Source organism: Pogoniulus pusillus, chromosome 27 (assembly GCF_015220805.1).
Source record: "Pogoniulus pusillus isolate bPogPus1 chromosome 27, bPogPus1.pri, whole genome shotgun sequence".
Taxonomy (NCBI): domain Eukaryota; kingdom Metazoa; phylum Chordata; class Aves; order Piciformes; family Lybiidae; genus Pogoniulus; species Pogoniulus pusillus.
The window spans coordinates 15759422-15772186 of record NC_087290.1 but is presented as its reverse complement, the minus strand read 5'-3'; the positions used below and the strand labels follow the sequence as shown (position 1 = coordinate 15772186).

The 12765-nt window shown below is 49.8% G+C and overlaps 1 protein-coding gene across 1 annotated transcript in view; it reads right to left on the bottom strand.

Annotated features, from left to right (window-relative positions):
- The window catches only part of LOC135187774 (NADH-cytochrome b5 reductase 3), a 32084-nt gene extending 30223 nt beyond the window's left edge, over positions 1-1861 (bottom strand). The window contains exon 1 of the mRNA XM_064166787.1: positions 1523-1861. Within this exon, the coding sequence (XP_064022857.1) occupies positions 1523-1582 (60 nt within the window). The 5' untranslated portion in view covers positions 1583-1861. The remainder of the gene's footprint in view (positions 1-1522) is intronic.
- Positions 1862-12765: the final 10904 nt, after the last annotated feature.

The window sequence follows — 12765 nt, the reverse complement described above, 5'->3', positions numbered from 1 at the left end:
GTGCTATTCACCCAACGTGACACTGTCCTGCCCTTAAGGCTGACTGCCATTTCTGTGTTGTCAAACCAAGGGCACGCGAACATGCAAAGGGCTTTTACAGATGGCTCCTCTTTCAGTCTTTCAGTGCTCCCTCCTACAGCAGCTGCACATTGAGATGCTGATAGAATTACTACAAGAAGCGAAAAAAGAGAGGAACTGGAGTTCTGCAAGATTTGCTCCTATGACTTCTGTGGGAGCAAAACCTGTAACAGTGCAAAAGCAGAGCTCAGCAGATGATAGAGAGGGTTAAGGAACATTGTCTCTTGTCTCTTTGTCTCACTAGATGATAGAGTTAAGAAACACTGTCTCTTGTGAGCAGTCTCTCATGCCTTAGGAACAAAGATGCTATAGGTCACCCCTAGCCAAAGCTTCTAAACCCACCTTTCAGCGGCATTACTAGTTGTAAGTTACTACAGCTGCAAGAATTGCATGTTTTCTTTCACAGAGGCTTTCCTCCCACTCTTGGCACAGCAAGCCTTTCTACGGCTCTTTTACAAGTCTTCATCTTTCTTCCTCAGACCTTATAATCCCCGCTTAGGCTCCAAAGTTTCTCCAGCCGCATCTGCCTGGAACATAACAGCCAACTGCACCATTCCCTGCCACCAGTGCCACTGTCTTTTCACCTTCTTCCCCAAGACACTCCTTTTTCCACTCCTCTCCCCCGCTGGCAGAGTGGAATTCCACATTTTGCCGTGTCCCATCTGACCCTCTTCATCCTCCCGCTGCGCTGCTGCCATTCGCCCCAGCCCACAGTTCCAGGGCTTGCCTGGTCTTTCTCAAGCGGGATGGAGCCTTCTCAGCGTGTAACACACTTGCAGGTGCAGCGGCAGTGCAGCGGCCATCTCACGGCTGCACCCACATCCCTCCGGCAGGGACGCGGGCACTGCAAAAGTCTACATCAAGCCGCGCAGCGACCCGGGAGAAGCTCTCCTGCCAGAACCGCAGCCGAAATGCCCTGCCACAAGCGGGATGGAGCACTCCGCCACCCCGCGCCTGCACCCTAGGAGCTGAGAGCCGCAGAGCCCCAACAGGGCACGGCAGTTTCAAGGAGCCTGCCGGAGCTGCCCGGGGGTCCTGGCTGAGGGTACAGCCCGGCTGCCACACACGCACTCCTCCCTCCAGCCCAAACCTGTACCGCAGACGGTTCGGCTCCGACCCGCGCTGCCCGTAGGGCGGCTGGTGGCCGGTAGCGTGGAAAAGTCCTTTCGTGGAGAAGGAACCCACCCAGCCCCACGCTCAGAGGCACGACCCGAAGCTCGCCCCCGCCCCTCTCCCCAGCTGCGCCCGCCGGCCCTCCCCTTGCCCCTCCCGCCCCCCACTCACCGCAGAGCAGCGCCCGGCGCAGAGCGCCCCCTGCGGCAGCCCCGGGCGTTACCGCCGCCTGCGGCAGCCCCGGGCGTTACCGCCAGTGCCGCGCGGGGACGGCCGCCGCGCGCCGGCCGGGCCCCGTCAGAGCCCCGTCAGGAGAGTCCCCGTTACTCACCGGTGACGGCGTCGCTGCTCCGACGGCACCACGGAACGGGGCGTGCTCAGGTAGGGCCATCGCTTTCCGCGGCAGATCGGCGCAGGGGGCGGCGGGCGCCGGGCAGACGGGCTGCAGGGGCGGTCGGTGCGGGTTAAAGCGGCCTGGCCTTGAGTCGCGGCCTCAGGGACTCTGCGTAATGGCGCAGGAGCAGAGGGTCGGTCCGGCTGGAAAAGACCTCTCAGACCACCGAGTCCAACGACATTCTGCCACGTCTGGTGCTAAACTACGTCTCTCAGCACCGCATCTCTCACTTCCACGGGTAAGGATTCAACCACATCCCTGGGGAGCCTGTTCTAGGGCTTTCCACGCAGAAGTTTCTTCTGATAGCCAACCTAAACCTCACCTGGTGGAACCTGAGGCCATTTGCTCTTGTCTTACCACTTGTTACTGGGGAGAAGAGACCAGTACCCTTGGCTACAACTCCTTTCAGGGAGCTGTGGGGAGTGAGAAGGTCACCCCCCCTCGCCTCTTTTCTCCAGGCCCCTTTATCCAGGCTGAACCGTGCAAACTCCCTCAGCTGCTCCTCATCAGACCTGTTCTCCAGACCCTTCCCCAGCTTCATTGTCCTCTGGACCTCAACGTCTGTCTTATAGCAAGGGGCCCTCACTTGTTGGACAATAAATCTGGAGGTGTTGGAGTGAGTGCAGAGAATGACAATGAAGGTGGGGAAGGGCCTGGAGAGTAAATTTTATGTGGAGTGACTGAGGGAGCTGGGGATGGGTAGTGTGAAACAGGAGCCTGAGGGAAGACCTCATGGCTGCCCACAGCTACCTGAAGGGATATTGTGGAGATGCTGCTACTGGTCTCTTCTCACAGGTAAATAGTGATAGACCAGGAGGGAATGGTCCCAAGCTGAGACTGGGTGGGTGTAGGCTAGGCATTAGGATGCATTTTTTTCACAGCAAGAGTGGTCAGGCCTTGGCATGAGCTGCCCAGAAAGGTGGTGGAGTCATGAACCCTGGATGTGTTTAAAGGTTGTTTAGATGTGGTGCTTGGGAATATGGTTTAGGGGTGAACTTTGTAGAGTAGGGTTAATGGTTGGACTTAATCCTGAGGGTCTGTTCCAAATTGAATGTTTCTGTGATTCTGTGACCCAAGAAGGAGCAGAGGAGCATGGTAGCTTCCTACGTCACTTGTTGCCACAAGAGATGATTATAAAGGTGACACAAATCATCAAAGACATGTAAAATCAAGATTTTACTTTAAAAAAAAACCAAAGCAGCCTGCAGATGAGCTGTTTGTGTGTTGCAAAGCAAGTTTTGCATCTACCCTCAAGCAGGAGGAAGTTTTGCCTGAATTATTTCTGACAGATCTCTTCTTAACATGTTTTTAATCGTGCATGAATAGAGAGGAGACGTTTTGTCTTTCGTTTGGAAAAGCAGCTGTGATTGCAAGGCTCTTCTGGGATGGAGTAAACTGTATGGGAAGATCACCAGGAATCTGGGGAAGGAGGTTAGGTGATAATCAGGGATGGTTTGGGTGGAAGTCATCTTACCTGTTGAAGAGCCTGGAATGAGGCACTTAGTGCCATGGTCTAGTTGATTGGACAGGGCTGGGAGATAGGTTGGACTGGATGAGCGTGGAGGTCTCTTCCAACCCACATGATCTCTGAGCTCTTTTGAGATGCCTCCTGGCCTCATTTTGCACAATTCCCATGACATAGTGATATGTTTATGTGTTACAAAGTAGTGCATCTATGACAAACTTTTCCACTAAATAAGCACTGACACTTCTAAACAAAAAACAGGTTTTCCTCACAATCGAGTAATCTGAAACTGCCCCCCTCCACTCTCAGAACAAACATTAAATTGTTTCTTTTATAAGAACAAATCTTAATCAAATTTGAAGTTAGAATAGATGTAAAGATGGTTTTTGTCTGCCCTGCTGAACAGGACTTGGGTGAATGAGACAACTTTAGTACTGAAGGTGTCAGTGTTAGCTTTCCTTGGAGCAAGGGTTTGGTTGTAGATCCCTTCCTGCCTGAATATTTTATTGGTGGGTTGGGGTTTTTAGGTGTGTTTGTTTGTTTATTGTGTTTCTGAGACAGCATTTCTCACTTACAGAATCATAGAATGCTTGGGGTTGGAAAGGACTTTAAACATTATCCCCCCCCCCCCCAAGAAGGGACACCTCCTGCTAGACCAGTTTTCTTGAGGCCCCGTCCAACCTGGCTGTCGGGATGGAGCCTCTACAACAAGCCTGTTCCATTGCCTCACCACCTAATGTCTCGTTTGAATGTATGCTGCCCATGGCACTGAGCCCAGGGATGCTGTTCCTCACCTGACTCCTGGGTGAAAGCAGATGCTGGACAGAAGTGAAAGCAAGATGTGTTTTGTGAGATTGGGGTTTGTGAGCCTGTATCTAGGAGCAAACAGATACATCATGGGAGCTGATAGAGCAAGCAGAGTATCTGCGGTGCTGCCATACGCAGACACCCTGTGCAATACTAACAAATGGGGAAGGAGCATCCAAAGTCCAGAGTTCTCTCCAGAAGATGTCCAGAACCAGAATTTAGCTCTTGTTGGGCTACTGCAGCAGGGATAGTGAAGTCTTAGTCTCTAGACATGTAGACTCCCCAGAGAGGTGTCTGATTCCCAATCCCTGGAGGTGTTTACAAGAGGCAGAGATGTAATACTAAGAGACAGGATTTAGCACCAGACTTAGTAGAGTTAGGTAGTGGTTGGAACTGATGATCTTAAAGGTCTTTTCCAATGAAAACAATTCTATGATTCCATGGTTCTGTATCTGAACAGCATCATTCAAATCACACATGTGCCTCTGGGCCAGTTTATCATTCCTGAACTCCCAGCTTACGGCCCTATGCAAACTGCCACTGATTTGGATTTGCTTAGAAGCACTAACATGCAGGTGGCAAAGCTGCCTCCATGCTTGAAGGAGGCAACGAGATGGTGAGCACTCCAGTGGTGCTAGTCAGCCTTGCCTGCAAATCAGAGCCAGGGTACATTGAGTCTCAGGAAGCCAAAACAGGCTGTAGGAGACAAATGATCTAATCCTAGCCATCACAAAGAGCATAGCACCAGGCAAATCATCCTCCAAAGCACCTGGCAGAACGAGAGCAGTATCGCCTGCAAGCTAATTTCACAGCTGCAATCTACCTAAGCAACTAGATTTCAGGTGCTTTCAGTCTAGTTTTGATGAGTACTTTCATACCTTGTCTGGCAGATAGTGAGGTGGCTTTGGTCTAAACTGGGAGAAAAGAGCCTCTGGGAAGAGTTGTTATGATACTACAGGTGGCTTCATCCTCACCCCAGTTTCAAAATAAACCAGCAAGCTGCTGGCCAAAGCTGAGCTGTGCTGCTGGAAAGATCTGTGCATGAGCTGCCAAGGCTCTGGTGCTGGAAAGAGCTCACACAAAAAGTGTTTCTATGAAAGAAGCATAACTACAACACTGTCCTCTTAGGCTGTGAAAGAAAGATATGGCTGAGTGAAGATGGGGAGGGAGAAGGGTGGAGCATGGCTGGCACTTAGCTTGTATTAGATTGCAACATCACAGAACAGGAGCAAGGTGGGAAGAGAAAGTAGAGGAGGGAGGCTTTGTGTCACCTGTCTGCAGAGAAAGGAGGAGGAATGTGGCCCTTGTGGTGTCCATCTCCCAAGTATTGTACACACTTTGCTGCTGTTACACATATTTGTCCTTCAGGGGCAGACCATAGCCTAGATGTTTGTGCAGCTGAAAGGCCTGAAGTGGAACATGAGCATAACTGAGGGCAGTCTCTCTCTTGGTGCTCTTTTCTCATGGTCTGTTACCTGCAGGCACTGAAATGTCTGGTGCAGCTCTGCTCCTGAATTTCTGTCCAGTTGCTCCTCACTGAGTCATGTCAGGGGCCACTGGTGACTTGGCATCCAAGCTGAAAGGTGCCAGCATCTGCTCTCCTTGCTTTCCACCTCCTGTGTTGTAGTTTGTGTTTGTTGTCTCTTGTCCTATCACTGGACACCACTGAAAAAGGGCTGCTTAGTCTGGAGAAGACTGAGAGGAGATCTGATCAGTGTGTACAAATATCTGAGGGATGGATGTCAAGTGAGGAGGCCAAGCTCTTTTTGCTGGTCAGCAGGAGTGAGACAAGGAGCAACAGCTACAAACTGGACTATAGGAGGTTTCACCTCAACATGAGAAGAAACTTCTTTACAGTGAGGGTGACAGAGCGCTGTAACAGGCTGCCCAGAGAGGTAGTGGAGTCTCCTGCTCTGGAGACTTTCAAAACCTTCCTGGATGCATTCCTGTGTGAACTACCTGGGGGATCCTGCCTTGGCAGGGGGATAGGCCTGGATGATCTCTGGAAGTCCCTGCCAACCTCTAAAGTTCTGTGATTCTGTGAAAAGATCCCTGCCCCATCTTCTTGACCTCCACCCCTTTGATACTGATAAGCATTAACAAGATCCTCTCTCAGTCTCCTTTTCTCTGGGCTAAATAACCATAGGTCTCTTGGCTTCTCCTCAGAGGGGAGATGCTCTGGTCTTCTCCTCAGTTTTATGGCTCTCTGCTGGACTCTTGTCACATAGTTCCCTAACCCTCTTGAACAGGGGGTGCTCAGACCTGGACACAATACTTCAGGTGCAGCCTCACTGAGACAAACTAGAGGAGAAGGACAACCTCCTTCAACCTGCTTTGCCACAGTCCTCTTAATGTGCCCTAGGATACCATTGTGTTTCTTGGCCCCAAGAGCACATTGCCAGCTCATTCTGCCCTAAAACTTAGCAGTCTTTCCACAATCCCACTGTCCTTCCTGGGCATTATGTGAAGCTTAATTTAGTTTGGTTTTAATTGGAGTAGAATTGGTAGCACATGGGTAATATTTGTCCTAGGTACCTGTGGATTGATAAGTAAGGAGGAGCAGGTGTGAAAACCAAAGCAGTTCTCCACAGTAGCCGTGGAGTCAGTAAACTCATCAGGGCAGCACTGCTCACACCCCTGACAGGTGGATAACTCTTGTGTTCACTGGTAACAGCAGGCACCTCTTCCTTAAGCCTTTGGTACAGCAGAAGAGAGAAAGAAAAATAGAATTGCTTGCAATGGCAGTGGGGAATTAGGAGTTAATCACACCACTATGACTAAAGAGATCCTGGCACCTAGGCTCCCGGCCCTGGGAAGACAGACACTCCCTGCCTGGATTAGGAGCCCAGAGCAGGCACAGCCTTGTGGCCAGCTTAGAAGACCCTCACATGTCTTTGAGATTTTTTTAGTCTGTGAAAAAGGCTTGCTGCAGAAAGCTGAAAGGAGGTTGGAGTGAAGGGGGTGTTGGTCTCTTCTCCCAAGTAACTAGTGATAGGATGGGAGGAAATGGCCTCAAGGTGCACCAGGGGAGGTTTAGGTTGGATATTAGGAAAAAATTATTTACTGAAAGAATAGTCAGGCATTGGAGCAGGCTGCCTAGGTGGGTGGTGGAGTCATCATCCCTGGAAGTGTTCAAAAAAGGGTAGAAATGGCCCTTTGGGACATGGTTTAGTTGGCATGCTGCTGTTGGGTAGACCATTGGACTACCTCCAGAGCCAGTGCCACAGCCAAGAAGTGCTTTCTGCCCACAGACTATGCTCCTGTGTGTGGGATGACCACCTGGCAACACCTCTGCTCCTACTCAGCCCTGCTTAGCCCTTTCTGTGGCACCTTGCTTTCCATCTCTGTCTGTCACCTGAGCTCTGCAGCCAGCCTGGCTCACAGGGACTTGATGATCTTGAAGGTCTTTCCCAAGCATATGAGTTTATGACATTGCTGCATTCCTGCGGAAGCTGTCCAGGAGCTTCACAGCACTCCTGGGTGATCTTACCTGTTCAGCTGCAGGAGGCAGATCCCTTCATCTGAGCAACTTAATGGCCTCTGACAACAGCATGGTCTCATGGTCCACTTGCACTGCCTGGTCAGGGTGCCTTGGAAATAAATACAGGGTGTTGTGAACTGCACTGGGAAAGTCTGAATGCCTGCCCTGAGCAGCTCTTAGTCTTCAAACAGGTTTGAGAAACCAGAACAACCCTGCCAAGTCCCATAGTAAGGAGCAGCAGAGCTTTTACCACCCAGAACTTTAAGGAAAAGTGGTTTTCCAAGGAAAATTAAGAAAGGGGGTGAGGGGAGGGGTGAAAGCAGAAGAAAGGCTCCTGAGTTCAGTCTGCTTGGCAAATTTTTTTGCAGTATATGGATTTTGAGGGTTGTAAGGTCTCAGCCTGGGGATTGTGGCATGTGTTAAACCTCAGGGAACAGGCTCCTTCTGCTCTGTGCTGAGAGCAGAGATGGACATGAAATTGTTTTTAAGTCACTTGTTGAAAAGGCAGGTCATATTTTCCCCTTTTCTAATGATGCCAGGGGATTGTCTTGCCCCTGAACATGAGAACATCTGGGAATCGTTATCTAGCACGTTATTCCCTGTGCTGGCATGATGGGAGCAAGTAAGGAAAGGTCCAGAGGGGCTGGAGTGCCTCCAGCCTTGTCCCCATGCATGTCTTTGTCTGACCAGAGGGGCCAGTGCTGATTGGTCTCTCCATCTCCAGGAGGCACCAGCATGCCCCAGAAGCTGCATGTCCCCACCACACCACAGAGGACTGGTGCAGGACCAGCCAGACGCATGCGCAGCCACAGCACAGGGGCAAAACTGTGCACACTGAGACATCCCTGTTCCATCGGCAGGCCACAGCACGAAGCCTACCCTGGTCAAAAACATGAATGAGATGTTGGCTCCTTTAAGCAACTAGGGCAGGCCCAGTCCCTCCCTCACTCCTGTCCACATCTGAAACAGGCTAAAACATTTTCCTGGCTCAGGCTTGGCTCCACCACCATGTGCAGTCAGTGCAGCCTCACCTGCACCCCAGCAGCAGCTGCTCCTTCAGCTGTATGTGTGCCAGTAATAGAAACCCAGAGACTTTGATACAGCAAACCAGTACTGAATGTTTCCATCTCCAAACCCAAATGGTTTGGCAGGGCAGATAGGAGCACTTGAAGCAGTCCCTCCAAGAACCCTGCCTTCTCCCAGCCTGGCTTCCCCTCAGCCACCTGCCCAAATTTGCTGCATCTTTGCATCGTTTGAGATGCTGCTACAAAACTATACCTGGCTCAAGAGTGTGTATTTCAAACACAGCCTAAGTTCATTTCTTAGGAGTTTCAGACAAGGAGCCTGGCATGTTCATGGGGTTGTTGTGACCCAAGTGCAGAATCTGGCACTTTGCCTTTTTGAAACTCATGCTGTTGGCCTCGGCGCATCAATCCAGCCTGGTCAGGTCACCCTGCAAAGGCCTTCAATACCCTCAAGCAGATCAGTGCTACCTGCCAGCTTAGTAGCAAGCAGTTCTGGGCCCTCCTCCCTTAGTTCAGGAGAAACAGAACTGCTTGAGAGAGTCCAGTGCAGAGCAATAAAGATGATGAAGGGAAAGGAACATATCTCTTACAAGGAGAGCCTGAGGGAGCTGGGGCTGTGCTGCTTGGAGAGGAGGAGACTGAGAGGTGACCTCATCAGTCTTTATAAATATGTAAAGGTGAGTGCCAGGAGGCTGAAGCCAGGCTCTGCTCCGAAGTGCCTGATAACAGGGCAAGGGGCAGTGGGTGGAAGTTGAGGCATGGGAAGTTTCATTAAAACACAAGGAGGATTTTTTTCCCTGTGAGGGTGACAGAACCCTGGGACAGGCTGCCCAGCGGAGCTGTGGAGTTTCCCTCTGTGGAGATACTCAAAACCTGCCTGGATGTGTTCCTGTGTGATCTGCTCTAGGTGATCCTACTCTACAGGAGGGGTTGGACTGAATGAGCTTTCGAGTTCTCTTCCAACCTCTGACGTTCTGTAATTCCAGGATCTGCAAACTTAGTAAGGGTGTCTCAGTCCCCTTGGTAAAGATGTTAAAGGTCACTGATAAAGACCTCAGAATCACAGAACCTTAGAGGTTGGAAGGGACATCCAGAGAGCTCATCGAGTCCAACCCCCTGCCAAGGCAGGATCCCCTAGAGTAGTTCACAGAGGAATGCATCCAGGTGCATTTCAGGGATGGGGATTCAACCACTTCCCTGGGGAGCCTATTCCAGTGTTTGAGGACCAGTTTGGTGGATGACTTTGGTGAAGAAATTTCTCTTAATAGCTAATCTAAACCTCCCCTGATGCAAGTCAAAGCTTGAGAGAGGAGGAAGTGTGCAGAAATGTTCAGTAAGGAGCTCCTTAAGTGTATAACTGAACTGCATAACTAAGAGAGAACTGTTGTGATCAAACATGGCCAACAGAGGAGAGCTAATGCAGCAAATCAATGCTAAGTATTTACAGTAGCTCTTTGCCTTAGCTCAGATGTTGCCATCTCTGGTTTTACTCACTCTCTTCTCCCTCTCCCTCCCCAGGCCTTCTGAGTATCTGTGGAAATATAATTTAATACTTTCCTCTTGCCCTTCTGTCAGTGAAAGCTGTGGCTCTCCACCTTTTGCAGCACCCAGAAACAGGCTGGATCCATGCACATCTGCCCCTGATTGCAGCATGTTTCTGCAGTCTGGAAGGGGGAGAGATGTGATGCTGAGGGGCATGGTTTAGCTCCAGACTTGATAGATTTACAAAATAGTTGGACTCAATGATTTTAAGGATCTATTCCAACAGAATCAATTCTGTGATTCTAAGAAATATGAATCATAGAATCAGCCAGGTTGAAAGAGACCTCCAAGCTCATCCAGTCCAACCTAGCACCCAGCCCTGTCCAATCAACCAGACCATGGCACTAAGTGCCTCATCCAGTCTTTTCTTGAACACCTCCAGGGACAGCGACAGCGACTCCACCACCTCCCTGGGCAGCCCATTGCAATGGCAAATCACTCTCTCTGTGAAGCTAGAAGCATTAGAGAGAGGCTGATTTTGGGAGATGAGATGCAGTAAGCAGCAGTTTGGAGAGCTATAGGATACCACAGATGCACACAGACCCACACTTGGTCTCGCTACAGTCAAAACTAGGTCAGTACCTGCTGGAAGTACGGAAGAGTGGAAGGTCTCTACCCTCTAGCAGATCAACACAGACACCCAGTTTGGTGTCATCTGCAGATTTACTGAGGGTGCACTCAGTCCCCTGGGCAGCCTGTTCCTAAGCTTAACCACTCTCTCAGTAAATATTTTTTTCCTAATAGTCAGCCTTAAGTTCATCTGGTGCAACTTGAGGCTGTTTCTTTTCATCCTATCACCTAACAAAAGAGACCCACCCCCACCTTGTTGGAATCAGGTAGTTAGTTGTAGAGAGCAATAAGGTCTCCCCTCTGCCTCCTTTTCTCCAGACTAAACTACCTCAGTTCCCTTAGCCACTCCTCACAGGACTTGCTCTCTAGACTCTTCACCATCTTTGGTGCCCAAACCCTGCTTTTCCTATCAGCTATAACTTACCTTGCAGAAGAGCAGCATTTTCATTATCACTCATAGGCAACACAGTTGTTTTTTAACCCCCAAGAGCAGGATGTTCACTTTGTCATTGTTCTGTGCCTTACTCTGCTCCTCCACATCCATATTCACAGGTTTCATCACATTTCAAGAATAGTTGAAGACATATAAGGGTTTGAGAACACTACAATGGCATGCTTAGGTTCTTCACTTGGGCTTCACAAATGAGATAATGATGGTGGTGCTTGACTGTCAGCATTGGTCTTCGGGCATGAACTGTTGTCATGTCCCAGAAAGACTTCTCCCAGTGCAGAGAAATCCTATTTTAATTTGATTTGTAGAAGTTTGACAGCAGTGTGAAGTTTTCCTTAGATCTGGACAACTGGATGTTGCTGCTTGATTACCCTTCATTTAGTCTAGCCTAACAGAAAGCAAATACAGGAAACTGGGGCATCAAAAAACTTCTCTTGGATGTGATAGCAGCTTTTGTGTCCACATCTCTAACAGCTGCAAGGTAGGTCTGTGGAACACCCTTAAAATACAGCTTGAGTCAAAGCTGTCCTGAGTTTGTAAAGAAGTTAAAGTAGCTGTGGGGAGAGGAAGGAGGAGAGTGTCAGTGGTCTCATTCTCTCCTCACTGAATTTAGCACAGTTACAGAGTCCCATAACAGTAGGGGTTGGAAGGGACTTTTGAAGAGCATTTAAATCAACCCCCAGCTAGAGCAGCATCGCCTAAAGCATGCATGTTCAGACAGCAAAAATTATGGAGACAAATACCAGCTTATTTTTTGTGTTAAGCAGAACCAGAAAAAGAGGGAAATTGTTTATTCCTCAATTCAGCCAAGGCTGAGAAAAGAGGAAGAGACCTTCCCCTAAGGAAAACCCAGCACTCCCCTGATGTTGAAGCCAGGTTCCTGCAATTGCTTTCATTCCCTTTATGGTCAACCCCAAATAGCTTGCAAAACTCGCACTGACCAAAGCCATCACTTCATTTTACCTGCCTGGAAAAGCCCACTCCAGTACTAGCTCCCTCAGTTCACCACTGTCCACTGTGGCTACACTGCTTTGTCCAAATGATCAGTGCACCCAAACCTAGCCCATTACTGAATCTGTGTTGCCTCTCAGTTTGGCTTTTCTTACCTAGCTTGTTCTAACCTTCAACAGGAGGCCAGGGAGAGTGACAAAGCATAGTCAGGAGCAGGGAAGGGGCACCCATGAATAAAAACTACCACTGAGAGGGAATCTTGTTAATGCTTATCAATATCTAAAGGGTGGAGGTCAAGAGGCTGGGGCAGGGATCTTTTCACAGAACTTTAGAGGTTGGAAGGGACCTCTGGAGATCATCCAGGCCAATCCCCCTGCCAAGGCAGGGTACTCCCGGTAGTTCACACGGGAATGCATCCAGGCAGGTTTTGAATGTCTCCAGAGCAGGAGACTCCACAGCCTCTCTGGGCAGCCTGTTCCAGGGCTCTGTCACCCTCACTGTGGTCAAGGGCCAGCAGTGTGCAGCCTGTTCCAGTATTCTGCCACCCTTGTAGAGAATTTTTTCCTTACGTTTCTGTGCAACCCTGTGTGTTCCAGTTGTGTCCACTGCCCCTTGTCCTGGTTTCTGTGCAACCTTCTGTGTTCCAGTTGTGTCCATTGCCCCTTGTCCTGGCGCTGGACACCACTGAGAAGAGCTTGGCTCCACCTTGCTGATGCTCACCCTTATTGCCTTTATTACACATTCAGAATCCCCCTCAGTCTCTTCTTCTCCAGGCTGACCACCTCCAGCTGTCTCAGCCTCTCCTTCTAAGTCAGATGGTCCAGTTACAGTTCTGCAGTATGTATCAGTTCTAATGCAGCTGTCCTGCTAGCAATCTTCATTCACAAA